The 22,775-nt window shown below is 44.8% G+C and overlaps 2 protein-coding genes across 3 annotated transcripts in view; one reads left to right on the top strand and one right to left on the bottom strand.

Moving 5' to 3' along the window:
- CRY1 (cryptochrome circadian regulator 1) overlaps positions 1-6,065 on the bottom strand; it is a 54,559-nt gene extending 48,494 nt beyond the window's left edge. Inside the window, exon 1 of one of the 2 annotated variants that reach the window (XM_056517285.1) lies at positions 5,340-6,065. In XM_056517285.1, the coding sequence (XP_056373260.1) occupies positions 5,340-5,497 (158 nt within the window). In that variant the 5' untranslated portion in view covers positions 5,498-6,065. The remainder of the gene's footprint in view (positions 1-5,339) is intronic. The other variant, XM_056517284.1, reaches the window with a different exon arrangement.
- A 42-nt stretch (positions 6,066-6,107) lies between these two features.
- Positions 6,108-22,775, top strand: part of LOC130367489 (uncharacterized) — a 32,062-nt gene continuing 15,394 nt past the window's right edge. The window contains exons 1-2 of the mRNA XM_056569912.1: positions 6,108-6,241; positions 9,563-9,709. Coding sequence (XP_056425887.1) covers positions 6,203-6,241; positions 9,563-9,709 — 186 coding nt within the window. The 5' untranslated portion in view covers positions 6,108-6,202. The remainder of the gene's footprint in view (positions 6,242-9,562; positions 9,710-22,775) is intronic.

The raw sequence follows: 22,775 nt of genomic DNA, 5'->3' as shown, positions 1-22,775 counted from the left end.
TAGATAGCTAGATTAGATAGCTAGATTAGATAGCTAGATTAGATAGCTAGATTAGATAGCTAGATTAGATAGCTAGATTAGATAGCTAGATTAGATAGCTAGATTAGATAGCTAGATTAGATAGCTAGATTAGATAGCTAGATTAGATAGCTAGATTAGATAGCTAGATTAGATAGCTAGATTAGATAGCTAGATTAGATAGCTAGATTAGATAGCTAGATTAGATAGCTAGATTAGATAGCTAGATTAGATAGCTAGATTAGATAGCTAGATTAGATAGCTAGATTAGATAGCTAGATTAGATAGCTAGATTAGATAGCTAGATTAGATAGCTAGATTAGATAGCTAGATTAGATAGCTAGATTAGATAGCTAGATTAGATAGCTAGATTAGATAGCTAGATTAGATAGCTAGATTAGATAGCTAGATTAGATAGCTAGATTAGATAGCTAGATTAGATAGCTAGATTAGATAGCTAGATTAGATAGCTAGATTAGATAGCTAGATTAGATAGCTAGATTAGATAGCTAGATTAGATAGCTAGATTAGATAGCTAGATTAGATAGCTAGATTAGATAGCTAGATTAGATAGCTAGATTAGATAGCTAGATTAGATAGCTAGATTAGATAGCTAGATTAGATAGCTAGATTAGATAGCTAGATTAGATAGCTAGATTAGATAGCTAGATTAGATAGCTAGATTAGATAGCTAGATTAGATAGCTAGATTAGATAGCTAGATTAGATAGCTAGATTAGATAGCTAGATTAGATAGCTAGATTAGATAGCTAGATTAGATAGCTAGATTAGATAGCTAGATTAGATAGCTAGATTAGATAGCTAGATTAGATAGCTAGATTAGATAGCTAGATTAGATAGCTAGATTAGATAGCTAGATTAGATAGCTAGATTAGATAGCTAGATTAGATAGCTAGATTAGATAGCTAGATTAGATAGCTAGATTAGATAGCTAGATTAGATAGCTAGATTAGATAGCTAGATTAGATAGCTAGATTAGATAGCTAGATTAGATAGCTAGATTAGATAGCTAGATTAGATAGCTAGATTAGATAGATTAGATAGATTAGATAGATTAGATAGATTAGATAGATTAGATAGATTAGATAGATTAGATAGATTAGATAGATAGATTAGATAGATAGATTAGATAGATTAGATAGATAGATTAGATAGATTAGATAGATAGATTAGATAGATAGATTAGATAGATAGATTAGATAGATAGATTAGATAGATTAGATAGATAGATTAGATAGATAGATAGATAGATTAGATAGATAGATAGATAGATTAGATAGATAGATTAGATAGATAGATTAGATAGATAGATTAGATAGATAGATTAGATAGATTAGATAGATAGATTAGATAGATAGATTAGATAGATAGATTAGATAGATAGATTAGATAGATAGATTAGATAGATAGATTAGATAGATAGATAGATAGATAGATATATATATATAATTTTTCCGCCGGAGTACCCCTTTAAAAAGGAAAGTGATGTCCTTGCCACTGGCCAATATAGCACAGGTCCTGTATGCTTACAGTCCTATGGCAAAAACACATTCTACGGCACCATACCGGACCACTCCTGTCTCTCCTGTAGCCCCATCGGACCACAGAGCCTGAATAGTCTCTCAGCAGTGACAAGGAGCCATCTGACAGTCCCAGAAGGTCTTGATTCCACGTCACTCAGATGGTCCGGCGAGGCTACAGGAAGAGACAGAAGTGGTCTTGGCAACCACCCCCAAGGCACCAACAAGACTCTATGGCACTCTCCCTTTTTATTCGGCAACTCTCTCCGTGTCAAATTCTCCCCCCGCCCCCCAGTCTTTCGTAGGAATAGGACAATGGCCACGCAGTCACTGCCGATCCATGCAATGTCTATGGAAACTGCTGGAGATGTCCGAGTGCTGCACCTGGCTATACTGCCATAAACAGTGAATAGAGCGGCAGTCTACACGTGACCGAAGAAGCGGCTGCAGATCATAGATTTAAAGCGGGCGCTTTAAATCAATGAACTGCAGCGGCTTTTGCAGTGCCAGAGACCGCCGCCGCCACCTGCTACTCTCCCCCTGCCTGTCCTGAGTCTAACCACCAAAGTTGCCCCATCGCCCCCCCCCCCATATCCTCTGCCCACATACCACCGCCCCATTGCCTCCCCCCATCCTCTGGCCACATGCTGCCACCCCATCGCCTCCCCCATCCACGGTGTTATAATTACCTGTTCCCGGGGGTCCACAATCCTTCTGGCTCTGTCGGCATCCTGCGCTGTCACTGTGCGCACTGAAGGTGACGTCGCGTTGGGGACATTACGCAGCGCACAGCAATAGCGCAGGAGCCAGAAGGATCGGGGACCCCCGGGAACAGGTAATTATAACACCGGGATGGGGGGGCGGCAGTATGTGGGGAGGCAATGGGGCAGTGGCAGCAATGGTAGTCTCTGGCCGGGGCATTGCTGGCCTGACAGAAGTCAAAAATCAGGAAATGCAGTCTGGAGTGCTGAGAGGGGTGCAGCCTTAGCCAATCATAGCTCATCTCACACTGAACTGCTCTAGGCTGTGTGTAGCAGAGTGAGGGAGGAAGTTCTCCCCTGTATGGCTATGTCATGCCTGCTGGGGAATGTCCCTTCCCAGTCTGTGAATCTGACTGAGCAGAACATACAGAGCAATATCAAGGTAGAAAATTTTAATAAAAATAAAGGCAGGGGGTGGTTTATCATGATGGGGGCAGTGAATTGGGAGGATTATAAAATGTAACAAGATCATGAGAGGTTCTCTTTAACTTTCCTTTAATTAAGTACAAGGTCGCAAACATAAGGCATGAAAAAAGTAAAAGGGTCTGAAGACCCAAATGCATTGTATACTAATCCATACCCTTCATAATGTAAATCGTTCTCTCAAGCTGTTGCAAAACTACAACTTTCAGCATGCCCGGACAGCCGTTGGCTGTCCGGGCATGCTGGGAGTTGTAGTTTTGCAACAGCTGGAGGCCCACAGTTTGGAGACCAACTAAGAAGATGGATGTGGGTTACAGTCATAGGAATCCATGGAATTATATATCCATGGTCTGCAAGAAATTTATATAGGAGTAGTCTATCAGCTCTTTGGGCAACTACAACTCCCAGCATAACCCAGACATTCGGAAAGCATAGATAGAACAGGCTTAGTGCTCAGTCCTCTAACCAGTATTCATTTCTTCCCATAGATCCCTATAAGGAGGAGCTACAAGATCTAAGTCTTGCATAAGGTGCAATGATTGACAGCAAAAAAAATAAAATAAAAAAAAACGCGCCCGCCCCGGCAGACTTGCTATGAGAGTAACTAAAAAAAGTTCTGCACACACAGAGCACTACACCCTTTTACATAACTCTGCCGGGCTCTCTCCGCAGGTCACAGCCCCCAGTCCTTCCAGAACAGACTTCCCTCTGTCATGTGTCACCCACATCTACTGTAAATCTATTACTAACTGCGGTTCTCCCGACTCTACTGCGGGTATTACTGCCTCCACACAACCCGGACCGGGTGCCAGGGGATGAAACAATACACAGCTACATCCTCCGGGGGCATGGAGTTGTATTGGCATACCACGCAAGAAGGGTATGATGCATGTTGTGATACACTCTTAGGCAGGGTATGATGTGTTGTGGTGGCACAGTGCCAGGCAAGGTACAAGATGAACTGTGGCATTGCAAGTCACGGCACGATACAACGTGCAGTGGTATTACCACGTAGGGTACAATATGTTCTTTGGCATTGCCAAGCACAATACAATACGATACGATATTGTACCGTGCCTGGCAATGCCTAAAACACATGTGATTTGGCATTGCCCGGCACAGCACAATACGTGCTTTGGCATTGCCCGGCACAATACGTGCTTTGGCATTGCCCGGCACAATACGTGCTTTGGCATTGCCCGGCACAATACGTGCTTTGGCATTGCCCGGCACAATACGTGCTTTGGCATTGCCCGGCACAATACGTGCTTTGGCATTGCCCGGCACAATACGTGCTTTGGCATTGCCCGGCACAATACGTGCTTTGGCATTGCCCGGCACAATACGTGCTTTGGCATTGCCCGGCACAATACGTGCTTTGGCATTGCCCGGCACAATACGTGCTTTGGCATTGCCCGGCACAATACGTGCTTTGGCATTGCCCGGCACAATACGTGCTTTGGCATTGCCCGGCACAATACGTGCTTTGGCATTGCCAGGCAGGGCACAATAAGTGCTTTGGCATTGCCAGGCAGGGCACAATAAGTGCTTTGGCATTGCCAGGCAGGGCACAATAAGTGCTTTGGCATTGCCAGGCACGGCACCATACGTGCTTTGGCATTGCCAGGCACGGCACAATACGTGCTTTGGCATTGCCAGGCACGGCACAATACGTGCTTTGGCATTGCCAGGCACGGCACAATACGTGCTTTGGCATTGCCAGGCACGGCACAATACGTGCTTTGGCATTGCCAGGCACGGCACAATACGTGCTTTGGCATTGCCAGGCACAATACGTGCTTTGGCATTGCCAGGCACAATACGTGCTTTGGCATTGCCAGGCACAATACGTGCTTTGGCATTGCCAGGCACAATACGTGCTTTGGCATTGCCAGGCACAATACGTGCTTTGGCATTGCCAGGCACAATACGTGCTTTGGCATTGCCAGGCACAATACGTGCTTTGGCATTGCCAGGCACAATACGTGCTTTGGCATTGCCAGGCACAATACGTGCTTTGGCATTGCCAGGCACAATACGTGCTTTGGCATTGCCAGGCACAATACGTGCTTTGGCATTGCCAGGCACAATACGTGCTTTGGCATTGCCAGGCAGGGCACAATACGTGTTTTGGCATTGCCCGACATAGTACAACATGCCTTGTGGTAGCACACTGCCAGGCAGGGTATGATATACATGTTTTGGCATTACCAGGCAAGTTATGATGTGTTGCGTTACACTACATTATTCCGTGTATGTTATGTTGCCAGGCAGGCTATGATGCATCGCAACACATTCCCCGGTAATATTTATATACGCCGCCATCATACAACACCAAGTTGGTTGACCTATATAGGTGTTTACCAACACTTCCCTTCGGAAGCCATCAGGTGGCAACTTTTTATCCCCCGTCATGTAAATAGGCAAAGGATATTGTTCTTTACATAACAGGGGATACAATGTTTACCAACAAAACAACTGTAGCAAAATTGTGGCAAAACTACAACTCCCAGCATGCCCGGACAGCCGAAGGCTGTCCGGGCATGCTGGGAGTTGTAGTTTTGCCACCACAGTAACAATAAGAATATTTTCCTTACCTCCACCTGTTGATTCCCACATTGGACGACCCGGCAAACCAGGGATCTAGGATGTAGACGCAGCGGACGGTATCAGCTCCCTGGATACACTCCATCAAGGCTGGGTTGTCATGGAGACGAAGACCCTTCCTAAACCAGTGGATGGCATTCACCCCCATTTTTCTTTTTCTTGTTTTATTGGGTTTTTTTTTTTATTTTTATTTTTTTAAAGATTTTAGGGTACTAGAAAGCAAAGCGTATATTTACGTTAAGTTGATGTTGGATTCAAGTCCAGAAGAGGCTCATGGTGTCAAAGTAAATATAAAGTAGAAAGAGGGGGTTCAGGGGGGACTTTTAGCCTCTGCGACCTTCCTCCGTTGCTAAGAGACACAATGGGGGTTCTGCTTGGATATTAGAATGCAGCAGTGGTCTCCCTAACATCGTGTGCGTGCCGAAGACGAATAAAGTTGAGTGTAGATAAAGGCGAGCGCCCCCCACAAACGCACGACCACCAGCTCGGTCTGTCCTCAGCCAAGTGCGCACCAGCTCTCTCAGGCACACCACATAGCACGTCACCTAAGCCCCGCCTCCTCTTGCCGATTGGCCAGCGGCCGGGTCACGTGTCCCGCGGCGCTCACGTTTCTCTAGTGTGTTCGCCACACGGCGGCCCCTCCCCCTTTACCCCTTAGCAACGTGCTCGTAGCAACGGTCCACAGCGCGCCTCACCGTCCAGCTACGACGACTGTGACCATTACCGTCGACCAAAGGTTTAGATAGTAGGAATTGTCGTTGTGGGGGGGGGGGGGGGGTTATAGTCCGTTTCTTCGCCGTGTTGTGACCGGTGACGTCTGCAGAGAGGGGGAGGAGCTTGTGAAGGTTCCCGGATGAGCACGTTGCCTCGACGGGGGAGGAAGAAGAAATTAGTAAGGCGGTTTTGCTGCGCATGCGCGGAGGCTGACGCGGCTCGAGCTGGTTGTTGCCTCTGCGGCGGGGGTTGGTTTTGTTTTGTCGCAGGGTTTGTGGTAATCTTAGATTTGCGGGGTGTATTTTGAGGGGGGCGGCACAGGGCACTGTTATGTCCTTAATCCGTGTGTCAGACGCCCGGCCATAATCCCTGCTATAAGTAGCCGCAGGCTGGTTATGTAACCCGCCATTCTGGACACACCTGTCCTAGTTCTGCTCACAGATAAACAGTGGTGTGTCACAGCGGATCCTCTGCATGGCCCACATAAGTGGTTCCCAAGCAGGGTGCCTCCAGCTGTTGCAAAACCACAACTCCCAGCGTGCCCGGACAGCCTTCGGCTGTCCGGGCACGCTGGGAGTTGTAGTTTGGCAACAGCTGGAGGCACAATGCTTGGGAAACACTGACCCAGATAATGATAAACCGACTTTGTGAGAATCCTCAGGCTTAGAGTGTAGTGTTTGATCACCGCAGCTGGTCAACTATAGAGCTTTACAAACTTTTCATACGATATACAGCATGATACTAGTATTCAGTATCAGCATTACTAATGTGCCTACTACCTCCCTGTCCCACTTCATTCCACTAAACCCCCTCCTCCCCCATGCCACTTCATTACTTTCCACTCGAATCCCCTCTATGCCATATCATCCCTCTTGATTCTCCCCATGTGCCACTTCATACCCCCTTCATCCTCCCCAGTGCCATTTAATCACCCTTTGTGCCACTTTGTTACTCCCCTCTAGACCACCCCCTGTGCCACTTTATTACTCTCCTCTAGACCACCCCCTGTGCCACTATCACTTTGTTACTCCCCTCTAGACCACCCCCGTGCCACTTTATTACTCTCCTCTAGACCACCCCCTGTGCCACTATATCACTCTAGACCACCCCCGTGCCACTTTATTACTCTCCTCTAGACCACCCCCTGTGCCACTATATCACTCTAGACCACCCCCGTGCCACTTTATTACTCCCCTCTAGACCACCCCGTGCCACTTTATTACTCTCCTCTAGACCACCCCCTGTGCCACTATATCACTTTATTACTCCCCTCTAGACCACCCCCTGTGCCACTATATCACTTTATTACTCCCCTCTAGACCACCCCCGTGCCACTTTATTACTCTCCTCTAGACCACCCCCTGTGCCACTATATCACTCTAGACCACCCCCTGTGCCACTATATCACTCTAGACCACCCCCGTGCCACTTTATTACTCTCCTCTAGACCACCCCCTGTGCCACTATATCACTCTAGACCACCCCCGTGCCACTTTATTACTCTCCTCTAGACCACCCCCTGTGCCACTATATCACTCTAGACCACCCCCGTGCCACTTTATTACTCCCCTCTAGACCACCCCCGTGCCACTTTATTACTCTCCTCTAGACCACCCCCTGTGCCACTATATCACTCTAGACCACCCCCTGTGCCACTATATCACTTTATTACTCACCTGTAGACCACCCCCTGTGCCACTATATCACTCTAGACCACCCCCTGTGCCACTATATCACTTTATTACTCCCCTCTAGACCACCCCTGTGCCACTATATCACTTTATTACTCCCCTCTAGACCACCCCCTGTGCCACTATATCACTTTATTACTCCCCTCTAGACCACCCCCTGTGCCACTATATCACTTTATTACTCCCCTGCATCGCCTGTCAGCCCAGATCTGTCATCTGGTCACCGGGTCACTGCTCCTCTGATTGGGAACTTTGATTTACTTTTGTATACGAAATGATGGATAATAGATTAGGGCTGGGCGGTATCACCAAATATGTGTATCGCGGTATTTTTTTAACTTTTGGCGGTTCCACGGCATATAACGGTATTTCCTACCCTCCCCCATATTAATTATCAGCCCACATCCCCATCGGGGTAAATACTCACAGATCACCCGCAAGCGCTGCCCTCCTCGTCCTGTTTGTTGCAGCCGCCGACACTGGCACTCTATACTGTGCGGTATCCCTATGCCCGGGCTGCAAAAAATAAACTTTAACTCACCTCCCGTTGGTCCGGTACCGGCCTCACTTGTTTCCTGGGGACATGAACGTCGGACAGCCATCAGCCTATCACCGGCCGCAGCGATGTTCCACCTCGGCCGGTAATAGGCTGAACCCGCTGTCATTTAAGGAGCTCTGGCCGGCTTCTTACATGACAGTGGGCTCAGCCTATCACCGGCCGAGGCGGAACATCGCTGCGGCAAGTGATAGGCTGACGGTAGAGATGAGCGAACTTACAGTAAATTTGATTCGTCACGAACTTCTCGGCTCGGCAGTTGATGACTTTTCCTGCGTAAATTAGTTCAGCTCCCGTGGGCTGGAAAAGGTGGATACAGTCCTAGGAAAGAGTCTCCTAGGACTGTATCCACCTTTTCCAGCCCACCGTAGCACCTGAAAGCTGAACTAATTTACGCAGGATAAGTCATCAACTGCCGAGCCGAGAAGTTTGTGACGAATCGAATTTACTGTAAGTTCGCTCATCTCTAGCTGACGGCTGTCCGACGTTCCCGTCCCCAGGAAACAAGTGAGGCCGGTACCGGACCAACGGGAGGTGAGTTAAAGTTTGTTTTATTTTTTGCAGCCCGGGCATAGGGATACCGTACAGTATAGAGCAGTGGTCTCCAACCTGCGGACCTCCAGATGTTGCAAAACTACAACTCCCAGCATGCCCGGACAGCCAACGGCTGTCCGGGCATGCTGGGAGTTGTAGTTCTCAACATCTGGAGGTGTGCAGGTTGGAGACCACTGGTATAGAGTGTCAGCGCCGGCGGCCGCAACAAACAGGACGAGGAGGGCAGCGGATGCGGGTGACATGTGAGTAGTACCCTGATGGGGACAGCGCTGGGCTGGGCTAATAATTAATTGGGGGGCAGAACAGCGCTCGCAGGTCACATAGGATTAGTTCCCCGATGTGGGGATAGCGCAGCACTGGGCTGATTCATTCATTCCCGTGGGGGAGGGGCCAAACCGGTATTGCGGTATGGGTTAAAATTCATATGGTGCAGCACAAAAATTTCGTTATTTGGTATGAACCGGTATACCGCCCAGCCCTATAATAGATATGAAATAATAGATGACAAATGCTGCTGTGCTTACCTAGTGCTGCAATGTCTTTGTTCCACTGATGGAGTAGCAGTTCTGGTTTGCGTGCCATAACTTAGGGCAGTGTTCCCTAATTGGTGTCTGTAGAGTTATAGATTTGACTTGATGTGAACTTGTGTATATGTATCGTTTATCGGCAGTGACATAACACTTGCCTCTCAATTCAGGGGCAGGACCTTCAGCCTTCACTGACAAAAGACCGTGCCCTCTGCCCCCATACAGTGCAGGGGCATTTACGTCACTCATGGGCACCTGCACTGTGGAGAAAGGATGACTCTGCACGGCTGTTCTGGAGATCGCTGTGTCGGACAGAGGTAAGTGTGAGTTCTTTCTTCTTCCATCCTGGCAAACGGCTGTTAACCTACTTAGCAACTTGGCTGCCTGGCTGAATACCCAACTACCTACCTAGCTACTTACATACTTTGCTACCTACCTTCCTAGCTAGCTACCGTATTTATCGGCGTATAACACCTATTTTTAAGGCAAAAAAGTTTTTGGGACTAAAGTCTATCTGCGTGCTATACGCCGATAAACTGTTTCTGGCCCCACGGAAGCCACTGGAGTTGAATTATTTAAAGTGGGCGCTTTAAATCAATGAACTGCAGCGGCTTCTGCGGGGCCAGAATCCCTCCCCCATCCCTGGTTTTATAGTTGCCTGTGCTGGGGCCAGAGTCCCACCACCGCTGCCCAATTCCCTCCCAAAAGGGGGATTTGCTAGTTGCAGCTCACACTGCCAGAGAGAGCTGAGTGGGGAGTTTTTCCCTGAGAGTTTGGAAGCTGGTGAGCAGACTGCCTGGAGGCTTGGAAAAGACTTGCTTGATGCCGCATGACATGGAATAAACAAACACCTAAGGAATACATGTGGACTTTCTGTAACTTTTTCCTTTGTTCTGCATTTAAGACTGTCTGCTGTGTGCAAAGTGTGAATAAAACACTGAACTTTGATTTGAAAATCCAGTTTCCGTGCCTCTATACTGCAACCGCACCTTTCTTCAAGAGCGAGTCATCACAATATATATAAATAATATATATATATATATATATATATATATATATATATATAATATATACACACGCACACTACTAGAGATTTTCCATCAGGATTGGCAGCACTTGCTCTATTTGCCTCCTACACAAACTTCCTGATTCGTTGTTATACTGTGCTGAACGGTCAACATACTTTCAGTCTGTGAAGGAGTTAATGCAGCTGTGCTTGCAGACTACAGCGGAGTTCACTATGTCTACTGTAACATGGCTGTGTGACTCAGCTGGATCATCCATTGTTACTAGATAACATTATATTCATGGATGTCTTAGAGAATCCGCCTCCATTAGAAAGGAATAGGCTGATAGCAAATCACCACAATGTGGATAGATCTGCTGTCCGGGCATGCTGAGAGTTGTAGTTTTGCAATGGCTGGAGGCACACTGGTTGGGAAACATTGGTGTGTCAGATGAATACATGGTATGGTAACCTCTACAATACACACACACATTCATACCTATTTATTCAGATCTATGGTCTTGTCCATAGGTGTCAGTATTACAAATACAGTAACATATCCCAAAATTCACATACATAAAAATACAAATACAGCAAAACTCCTTTCATCCCACATCTGGTATTTGGAATAATCAGAAATACTCATTTTAGGACTTATTACTTTTTTAAATAATCAGTTGAAAAACTTTTTATTTTATTTTATTTTTTATCGGTACCAATTAGACATAGAATTGACTTTTTAAATGCTTTTTATAATTTTTTTTGCTGTTTACCGTATAGCATCCATCATGTTATATTTTAATAGTTAAAGGAGTAGTCCAGTGGTGATTCAGTGGTGAGCAACTTATCCCCTATCCTAAGGATAGGGGATAAGTTGCAGATCGCGGGGGGTCTGACCGCTGGGGCCCCCTGCGATCTCCTGTATGGAGCCCCGACAGCCCGCGGGAAGGGGGCGTGTCGACCTCCGCACGAGGCGGCGGCCGACACGCCCCCTCAATACAACTCTATGGCAGAGCCGAAGCGCTGCCTTCGGCAATCTCCGGCTCTGCCATAGAGATGTATTGAGGGGGCGTGTCGGCCGCCGCCTCGTGCGGGGGTCGACACCCGCTATCTCGGCGGAGAGCCTGGCCCCCGTACAGAGAGATCGCAGGGGGCCCCAGCGGTCGGACCCCCCGCGATCTCAAACTTATCCCCTATCCTTAGGATAGGGGATAAGTTTTTCACCACTGGACTACCCCTTTAAGACAATTCTGCACGCAGTGATACCAAATATGTTAATTTTCTGTTTTTGGAGAAAGGCTTTTTTAGTCACCCTAGGGAACTTGTATACAAGATTTTTACCATGAAACTTGTACTAATAATAGCCTAATGTTAATAGACGACAGCAGAGATCAATCTGCTCCAACTATTAGCAGTGGCCCCTAAGTGCCCTCTCCATACTTCCTGAAAGGGGTATTCCAGGAAAAAAAAACTTTTTTTTTTTATATATCAACTGGCTCCAGAAAGTTAAACAGATTTGTAAATTACTTCTAATGAAAAATCTTAATCCTTCCAATAATTATCAGCTGCTGAAGTTGAGTTGTTCTTTTCTGTCTGACAACAGTGCTCTCTGCTGACATCTCTGCTTGTCTCGGGAACTGCACAGAGTAGAAGAGGTTTGCTATGGGGATTTGCTTCTACTCTGGACAGTTCCCGAGACAGGTGTCATCAGAGAGCACTTATGGTAGACAGAAAAGAACAACTCAACTTCAACAGCTCATAAGTACTGAAAGGATTACGATTTTTTAATAGAAGTAATTTACAAATCTGTTTAACTTTCTGGAGCTAGTTGATATTTATAAAAAAAAAAAAAAAAGTTTTTTTCCTGGATAACCCCTTTAACTGCCCGTCCACTGCAAAGGGGTTCTTTACTTAGGACATTCCCTACTTTATAAAAAGGCCACATGATAATAGGCTCATTACAAGGAATCTCCTCTTCTGAGATCCTCACAGGTCATTTCTTATCTGTGGGGAAACCCGGCAGTAAGGCCCAGTTTACACAGGCGAATATTTTGTATGTATGTGATGTGACCATTGACACGCAAAATGCTACCAAAAGGATGCACATGTTTGTTCTTTCGAAGAATCTGGAATCCATAGTTTCCTCAGTGGTTATTCACATGAATTAGATGGCTGTGTAATGTAGGACAAGTCCTCCAAAGCAAGAGATACTCTTTATAACTACTCTCCAAGAGATGGAGATCCTGAACAGTAGACCCCCCCCCCCCTTCTCTATAGGGAGAAATGCTTAAAGGGGTAGTCCAGTGCTGAAAAACTTATCCCCTCTCCTAAGGATAGGGGATAAGTTTCAGATCGCGTGGGATACGACCGTTGGGGCCCCCCGCGATCTGTACGGGGCCCCGGCTCGCTGGCCAGATAGCAGGTATCGGCCACCGCACGAAGCGGCGGCTGACACCCCCCCCTCAATACATCACTATGGCAGAGCGCTCCAGCTCTTCCATAGAGTTGTATTGAGGGAGCGTGTCAGCCGCCGCTTCGTGCAGTGGTCAACACTCCCCCTTCCCGCGAGCTGCCTGGGCCCCATACAGAAGATCACGGGGGGCTACAACGGTCGTACCCCGCGCGATCTGAAACTTATCCCCTATCCTTAGGATAGGGGATACATTTTTTAGCACTGGATTTCTCCTTTAAAGGCGTATTCCAGGATATTTTTTTATTTGACTATGCTACGGGGGCTGTAAAGTTAGTGTAGTTCATAATATAGTGTCTGTACCTGTGTGTGAAGGTTTTCTCACAATTCTTATGTGATTTTCACCCCAATATTTATTTCTACCAGCATACAAAATGACTGCTGTCTCAGATTTTTCCCAGGTTGCAATGCGGCCGAGACCTGACTCACTAGTCAGCTGATGACAGGGAGCCAGTCTGCTTCAATGGGTGGAGCGATCGCTTGGTGGGAGAGAGATCAATCTGCAACTAATGCAACAGCTGTAGGCACCCTGATTGAAAACCACATGTCTTTTGAATGGATGCAGCTCATTTATGTTTCAATGGGTGGGGTGGCTGATGTGTGGGAGGGAGAAAAATGGAATTATGGGATTTGTAGGCAAAGAAGGAAATTCAAACAGGAAATACCAGTTCACAAAAAGCTAGCTACAGTATTATGGTAATCTCACAACATAGCCATTTAGCCCCAAGACAGGCGCTGATCCTTCCTAAGCATGTCCATTACTCCCTGTTAGGTACGTACTAAAATCACCTTATGGTGTAGAACCCCTTTAACCCCTTAAGGACGCAGGACGTAAATGTACGTCCTGGTGCGGTGGTACTTAACGCACCAGGACGTACATTTACGTCCTGCGCATAACCGCGGGAATCGGAACGATGCCCGTGTCATGCGCGGCTGATCCCGGCTGCTGATCGCAGCCAGGGACCTCGCGGGTGTCCGCCATTAACCCCTCAGATGCCGGGATCAATACAGATCTGCGGCAGTACGCGATTTCAATGAATGATCGGATCGCCCGCAGCGCTGCTGCGGGGATCTGATCATTCAGAACACCGCACGGAGGTCTCCTCGCCTGCCTCTGACCGGCTCCCGGCGTTTTCTGCTCTGGTCTGAGATCGAGCAGACCAGAGCAGAAGATGACCGATAACACTGATCTGTTCTATGTCCTATACATAGAACAGATCAGTATTAGCAATCATGGTATTGCTATGAATAGTCCCCTATGGGGACTATTCAAGTGTAAAAAAAAATGTAAAAGTAAAAAAAAAGTGAAAAATCCCCTCCCCCAATCAAAAAGTAAAACGTCCGTTTTTTCCTATTTTACCCCCAAAAAGCGTAAAAAATAAATTTAATAGACATATTTGGTATCGCCGCGTGCGTAAATGTCCGAACTATTAAAATAAAATGTTAATGATCCCGTACGGTGAACGGCGTGAACGTAAAAAAAAAAAGAAGTCCAAAATTGCTACTTTTTAATACATTTTATTAAAAAAATTATAAAAAATGTATTTAAAGTTTTTTATATGCAAATGTGGTATCAAATAAAAGTACTGATAATGGTGCAAAAAATGAGCCCTCATACCGCCGCTTATACGGAAAAATAAAAAAAGTTATAGGTCATCAAAATAAAGGGATAAACGTACTAATTTGGTTAAAAAGTTTGTGATTTTTTGTAAGCGCAACAATAATATAAAAGTATGTAATAATGGGTATCATTTTAATTGTATTGACCCTCAGAATAAAGAACACATGTCATTTTTACCGTAAATTGTACGGCGTAAAAACGAAACCTTCCAAAATTAGCAAAATTGCATTTTTTCTTTTTAATTTCCCCACAAAAATAGTGTTTTTTGGTTGCGCCATACATTTTATGATATAATGAGTGATGTCATTACAAAGGACAACTGGTCGCGCAAAAAACAAGCCCTCATACTAGTCTGTGGATGAAAATATAAAAGAGTTATGATTTTTAGAAGGCGAGGAGGAAAAAACAAAAACGTAAAAATTAAATTGGCTGAGTCCTTAAGGCCAAAATGGGCTGAGTCCTTAAGGGGTTAATGTTGGACATCATTTGTGGTGGATACAGATGAGCTTCTGTAGCGTCCCTTTTTTCCTCCCACGCTATGTGTTGTATGTCAGGGGCTCTGAAGATGGCTGTTGTATGGCATATCATCCTTCTACATGTATCTTTTATCACGTTTCACTTTCATTCTGGACCTCTCTCCACATGTCATTGTCCTCCTCCGTGTTATTAGTGGAGATGGCCCTCACTCCATGTAACGCCTTCATATGTGGTCTGAGGACGTGTTACACACATACTTTTGTCTTTCGAAACGTGATGTATGGTCCTCCAGAAACTTGACTTCTACTTCTCACTCATTTGCTATTAATATACACTGGATATTTCATATCTTCTCTTAATAAAGAAATCCGCAGCAACAAGGTTTTTGCCGTTCCGTGAAAGTTGTTCTGACATCTGCATTGTAGTGTATAAAATAAAAGGCAAGATCATTAAAGGGGGTACTCCTTCGCTTAGTCATCTTATCCCCTATCCAAAGGATAGGGGATAAGATGCCTGATCGCGGGGGTCCCGCCGCTGGGTACCCCCGTGATCTTGCACTCCACACCCTGTTTAAAACCAGTCCTTGGAGCGTGTTCGCTCCGGGTCTGATTACTGTCGATCACGGGGCCGGAGCCCTCAATGCAAGCCTATGGGAGGGGGCGTGAGAGCTGTCACGCCCCCTCCCATAGGCTTGAATTAAGGGGGGCGGAGCCGTGATGTCACAACGCTCTGTCCCCGTGATCGCCAGTAATCAGACCCGGAGCGAACACGCTCCGGGGACTGATTCTACTACTCACACTCCGCCCCCTCAATGCAAGCCTATGGGAGGGGGCGTGACACGCCCCCTCCCATAGGCTTGCATTTAGGGGGCGGAGTGTGACATCACACGAGGGTGGAGCCGTGATGTCACAACGCTCCGTCCCCGTGATCGCCAGTAATCAGACCCGGAGCGAACATGCTCCGGGAACTGATTCTAACGGGGTACTGCGTTCAAGATCACGGGGGTCCCCAGCAGCGTGACCCCCGCGATCAGGCATCTTATCCCCTATCCTTTAAGGGAATGTTCAACTTTTTTTTTTTTTTTTTTTTTTTTTTAAATTTTTTTTTTTTTTTTTTACTGATTGGAGCCAGGTACCTTTAATATTTTAAAAATGTATTTTCTATTTAGAATTTCTTGGAAATTTGCTTGTAAAACTGTCACATGATATTAAAGAAAAAGTATTGGTAATTGGTATCGGAACTCAAATGTCTTAACACTGAAGACTAATGTCCCAGAGAAGCGAACTATCCAATCTACCACCCTGTAATCATGGATTAGTGGGTCCCAACGTGTTTCACCCACCACCACATGAGATCTCCTCCAAACAAGTATGCAAAGAGAAACAAGGTCACGGATAACGTGTAATGAATATACATAACTATAAAAAATGTCAACAGACACATTTAAACACTGATGCCATGCCTTTGAACAATAATAATTAGAATATGCTGGTAAACACTGATAAGGGGTACCAAAAAGCATAGAAGAGACTAGACAATAATGGATGTAGAAACATTAGTAAGTTATTGGTCAAATGCAGAGGAAAATTGCACTTGTTAAAGGCATGATGATAGAAATACATGCACTGGTAAAATATTGATCAAATGCACAATAAGAATGCAAACATAATGATTCAGGTAATGGAAAGTTGCAGTGAAGATAGAGACTACATAAACCCTCTTAGGGCCATTCATATACACTCACTGGCCACTTTTTTTTTAGGTCCACCTTGCTAGTACTGGGTTGGATCCCCTTTTGCATTTGGTTCATATGGACATGATGACATCACACTGTTCCTATATATGGACACGATTACATCACACAGTTCCTCCATATGGACATGATGACATCACACAGTTCCTCTATATGGACATGATGACATCACGCAGTTCCTCCATATGGACATGATGATATCACACAGTTCTCCATATGGACATGATGACATCACGCAGTTCCTCTATATGGACATGATGACATCACACAGTTCCTCTATATGGACATGATGACATCACACAGTTCCTCCATATGGACATGATGATATCACACAGTTCCTCCATATGGACATGATGACATCACACAGTTCCTCTATATGGACATGATGACATCACACAGTTCCTCTATATGGACATGATGACATCACACAGTTCCTCCATATGGACATGATGACATCACACAGTTCCTCCATATGGACATGATGACATCACACAGTTCCTCCATATGGACATGATGACATCACACAGTTCCTCCATATGGACATGATGATATCACACAGTTCTCCATATGGACATGATGACATCACACAGTCCCTCCATATGGACATGATGACATCACACAGTCCCTCCATATGGACATGATGACATCACACAGTCCCTCCATATGGACATGATGACATCACACAGTCCCTCCATATGGACATGATGACATCACACAGTTCCTCCATATGGACATGATGACATCACACAGTTCTTCCATATGGACATGATGACATTACACAGTTCATCCATATAGACATGATGACATCACACAGTTGCTGTAGTTTTTACGGCTGCACATCTATGATGAGAATCTCCGGTTCCACCACATCTCAACGATGATCTTTTGGATGAGATCTGGTGACTGTGGAGGCCATTGGAGTCATGTGACCTCATTGTCCTGTATGAGATGATGTCATGTGACCTCATTGTCCTGTATGAGATGTCATGTGACCTCATTGTCCTGTATGAGATGATGTCATGTGACCTCATTGTCCTGTATGAGATGATGTCATGTGACCTCATTGTCCTGTATGAGATGATGTCATGTGACCTCATTGTCCTGTATGAGATGATGTCATGTGACATGGGGCATTATCCTGCTGGAAGCATCATCAGAAGATGGGTCCACTGTGGTCATAAAGGGAAGGACATGGTCAGTAACAATACTCAGGTAGGCTGTGGTGTTTATACCAGGCTCAATTGGTACTAAAGGGCCCAAAGTGTGCCCAGAAAATGTCCCCCTCACCATTACACCACCACCAAAACTGTTGATACAAGGCAGGACGGATCCATGCTTTTTAATGTTGTTTATGCCAAAATTTGACTTCAAAAGCAAAAATAGGCAGCACAACTACCTAATACACAGGTGCACGCTGCTGTGGCAAATGCAAAGTATACAAAAAAGAAGGTTGCAGCAGCACTCTTGGTCAGGAGTTTTTGTTTTCGCTGTGCAATTTGGGGGAATGGCACCATCTGTAGCCGTGCACCCCTCCCTATTCACAGGAGGGTTTTTAATTTGATTGTGGATCCAGCACGTCACCTACTCAGAGGCCATATGCCCAGCAGAGGTGAGTGAAATGGGTGTTAGGGTCCCATCTGAAATGAAGCCACCTCCGCGTGGTGGATGGGGGGACACGTTTTGATCAAAAAGTGCGCTAAGAGCCTCCATTTTTTGACCAAGAGTGCTGCTGCAACCTTCTTTTTTGTAAAATTTGACCCTGCCATCTGAATGTCACTGCTGTAATTGCAACTCATCAAACCAAGGAATGTTCTTCCAGTGTTCCATTGTCCAATCTTGGTGTTAATTGTGAATTGCCTATGTGAATTGTAGCCTCAGTTTATTGTTCTTATGTGACAGGAGAGGCACCCGCTGTGGTCTTCAGCTGCTGTAGCCCATCTGCTTCAAGGCTCGAGTTATTGTGTGTTCAGAGATGATATTCTGCATACCTTGGTTGTAATGGGTAGTTAAGTTACTGTTGTATTTTTTGGATCTTGAACCATCCTTCCAGCAAGGTATTTTTACCAAAAACAACGGCCTTTCACTGGATATTTTCTCTTTTTCAGACCATTCTCTGTAAACCCTAGAGATGATTGTGGGTGAAAATCCCAGTAGATCAGTGGTTTCTGAAATACTCAGACCAGCCCCTCTGGCACCAACAACCATGCTGCATTCAAAGTCTCTTAAAGGGGTTATCCAGGAAAAAACTTTTTTTTTATATATCAACTGGCTCCAGAAAATTAAACAGATTTGTAAATTACTTCTATTACTTCTATTCTGTCTAAGTGCTCTCTGATGACACGTGTCTCGGGAACCGCCCAGTTTAGAAGAGGTTTGCTATGGGGATTTGCTTCTAAACTGGGCGGTTCCCAAGACACGTGTCATCAGAGAGCACTTAGACACTTAGTGCAGAGGGAAAGTTGCTGAGTTGCCCATAGCAACCAATCAGATCGCTTCTTTCATTTTAAACAAGGCTTCTGCAAAATGAAAGAAGCAATCTGATTGGTTGCTATGGGCAACTGGGCAACTTTTCCTTTGCAGAGGTTTTGATAAATCTCCCCCAGTGAGTATACAGTGCTAATCAGATACAGACCAGGATCTCCATCATACTAATCTATCACCTGACAAACTTAAATTGAGAATGGACAAGTCTTTCTAAGGCCCCTATCACACACAACCGCTGGGGAAAATAGTGGGAGAAGAAATACAGCTTGTGCCGTCTTTTTCACCCGCTACTCCTGCTGAAAAACAGCGACACCCGACAGACCCCATTGACTATAATGGGGTCCATTGGGACCCACTGTTGCTTGACGGCCATTCTTGAAGTGGCGCAATGGTAGTGTGAATGTAGCCTTATAAGGTGCTCATTCATTGTATAAACAATGATCCCTCAACTTACAATGGCCTCAACATACAACAGTTTCAACATACAATGGTCTTTTCTGGATCATTGTAACTTGAAACCAGACTCAACATACAATGTACGGACAGTCCAGATCTGCGAAATGTGTCAATGGCTGGAAGAACCGACCGATCAGAATGGGCATTTCACTGGTAATACCCCTGTATTACAGAAGTGTATGCACTGACTGGTGTCTGGTAGCACCCCCCTACAGTACAGGGAGGTATTACATGTTCTGTACTCTTTACCTGTATTACAGAAGTGTATGCACTGACTGATGTCTGGTAGCGCCCCTTACAGTACAGGGAGGTATTACATGTTCTGTACTCTTTACCTGTATTACTGAAGGGTATGCACTGACTGATGTCTGGTAGCGCCCCCTACAGTACAGGGAGGTATTACATGTCTGTACTCTTTACCTGTATTACAGAAGTGTATGCAGTGACTGGTGTCTGGTAGCGCCCCCTACAGTACAGGGAGGTATTACATGTTCTGTACTCTTTACCTGTATTACTGAAGTGTATGCACTGACTGGTGTCTGGTAGCGCCCCCAACAGTACAACAAGGTATTACATGTTCTGTACTCTTTACCTGTATTACTGAAGTGTATGCACTGACTGGTGTCTGGTAGTTCCCCCAACAGTACAGCGAGGTATTACATGTTCTGTACTCTTTACCTATATTACTGAAGTGTATGCACTGACTGATGTCTGGTAGCGCCCCCTACAGTACAGGGAGGTATTACATGTTCTGTACTCTTTACCTGTATTACAGAAGTGTATGCAGTGACTGGTGTCTGGTAGTGCCCCCTACAGTACAGGGAGGTATTACATGTTCTGTACTCTTTACCTGTATTACTGAAGTGTATGCACTCACTGGTGTCTGGTAGCGCCCCCAACAGTACAGCGAGGTATTACATGTCCTGTACTCTTTACCTGTATTACTGAAGTGTATGCACTGACTGGTGTCTGGTAGCGCCCCCTACAGTACAGGGAACTACATGTTCTGTACTCTTTACCTGTATTACTGAAGTGTATGCGCTGACTGGTGTCTGGTAGCTCCCCCTACAGTACAGAGAGGTATTACATGTTCTGTACTCTTTACCTGTACCAGGGTTAGCTGCTCCTTTGGACACCAGGTGAGGGCGGCTCCATGTTACATTTTTAGGACACTGTGTACTGTACAGGACCCTGAAGAAGCTCCTGTCCTCTACATAGACCAGTGTTTCCCAAGCAGGGTGCCCCCAGCTGTTGCAAAACTACAACTCCCAGCATGCCCGGACTGCCTTTAGCTGTCCGGGCATGCTGGGAGTTGTAGTTTTGCAACAGCTGGAGGCTCCCTGCTTGGGAAACACGGACACAGACAGTGATTACAGCTCCCAGCAGATCTTTATTACTTTTATATGTAAGGATTTGCTTTATCTATATTAGTTATCTACTTATTTTTCTTTAATCCTCACTTTTTCCTATTTTCGGATTACATTTTGGGGCCAATTACCAGGTTTCCATAGAGTTATGGACTCAACATACAATGGATTCAACATACAATGGTTGTCCTGGAACCAATTAATATTGTAACTTGAGGGACCACTGTACCAATATACCATTTAAAATGATAATAATAATAATATACTATAGATCAGTTCATAGGAAATAAATCCATTTTAAATCATCATAATAATAATAATGATAATAATAATATACTATAGATCAGTTCATAGGAAATAAATCCATTTTAAATCATCATAATAATAATAATAATAATAATAATATACTATAGATCAGTTCATAGGAAATAAATCAATTTTAAATCATGATAATAGGTCTGCGACAGGTAACCATAAAATTGCACAGACCCTGTGGGCTGGTTAAGGACTATAATAATAGTCAAACAACATAAGTACATAATAGATTAATTAAAAGAAAGAAAGGATTTTTGTAAAAAGAAATACAATAAAATAAACGTATGATGTATCCATTGCCTCCAGTCTAATTCAGCTGATTACTTAATAGCAGCTAATTCGGTATTGCATTGTGCCCACTAGTGACATTATGAAATCTGCCCGCCGTGTGCCCACACTGAATCCATAACTTAGCAGGGTGACATCACCGGCACATAACACAATGCAGCCTCGTACGGGCAGACGGCGCGGATGCCTACTTTGCTTGTTTGTTTATAGGTTACACAATTCTTCTATCCATCGTTGACTTCCCTGCGTCATGACTCAGAGAAGCTTCGCTCTTACGCCTCCCCGCCTGATTTGCTAATGTTTGGGTGATCTAATCGCAAAGCGGTAAAACACGGGAGCGCGCTGTAAAGGCTCCGCAGCGACGTCTCGTAGTCGTAAGAACATTAGCATGCAGCCACGTTTCCGACCCATTGTGCCTGCACATGGGGAACACGTGAGAGGAGAACATAGTGCAGGAAATACATTGTGAGGAGGAAGTCGTTTAGCAGGATACTATTCGGCAGAGTAGGGGAATGTGTATACATTATGAATGCTGAACTTGATTCCGCAGTTTGTATACATTAAAATCGCAGATTTGATTGACCCGTAAGTTAAAGGGGTTATCCAGAAAAACCTTTTTTTTATATATTTATATATATATATATATATATATATATATATATATATATATCAACTGGCTCCAGAAAGTTAAACAGATTTGTAAATTACTTCTATTAAAAAATCTTAATCCTTTCAGTACTTATGAGCTTCTAAAGTTGAGTTGTTCTTTTCTGTCTGAGTGCTCTCTGATGACACCTGTCTCGGGAAACGCCCAGTTTAGAAGCAAATCCCCATAGCAAACCTCTTCTAAACTGGACAGTTCCTGAGACACGTGTCATCAGAGAGCACTTAGACAGAAAAGAACAACCTTAACTTCAGAAGCTCATAAGTACTGAAAGGATTAAGATTTTTTTTAATAGAAGTAATTTACAAATCTGTTTAACTTTCTGGAGCCAGTTGAGATATATATATATATATATATATATATATATATATATATATATAAAGTTTTTTCCTGGATAACCCCTTTAAAGTAAAGGGTGTAGGTAGTGGTGTGACTGATTTGTGTTACCCCTATGAGCTTGTGTTGGTATAGCTAGGACGACT

Source organism: Hyla sarda, chromosome 4 (assembly GCF_029499605.1).
Source record: "Hyla sarda isolate aHylSar1 chromosome 4, aHylSar1.hap1, whole genome shotgun sequence".
Lineage (NCBI taxonomy): Eukaryota > Metazoa > Chordata > Amphibia > Anura > Hylidae > Hyla > Hyla sarda.
Note: the sequence above shows the minus strand (reverse complement) of the source record. Positions and strands in the feature narration are given on the sequence as shown.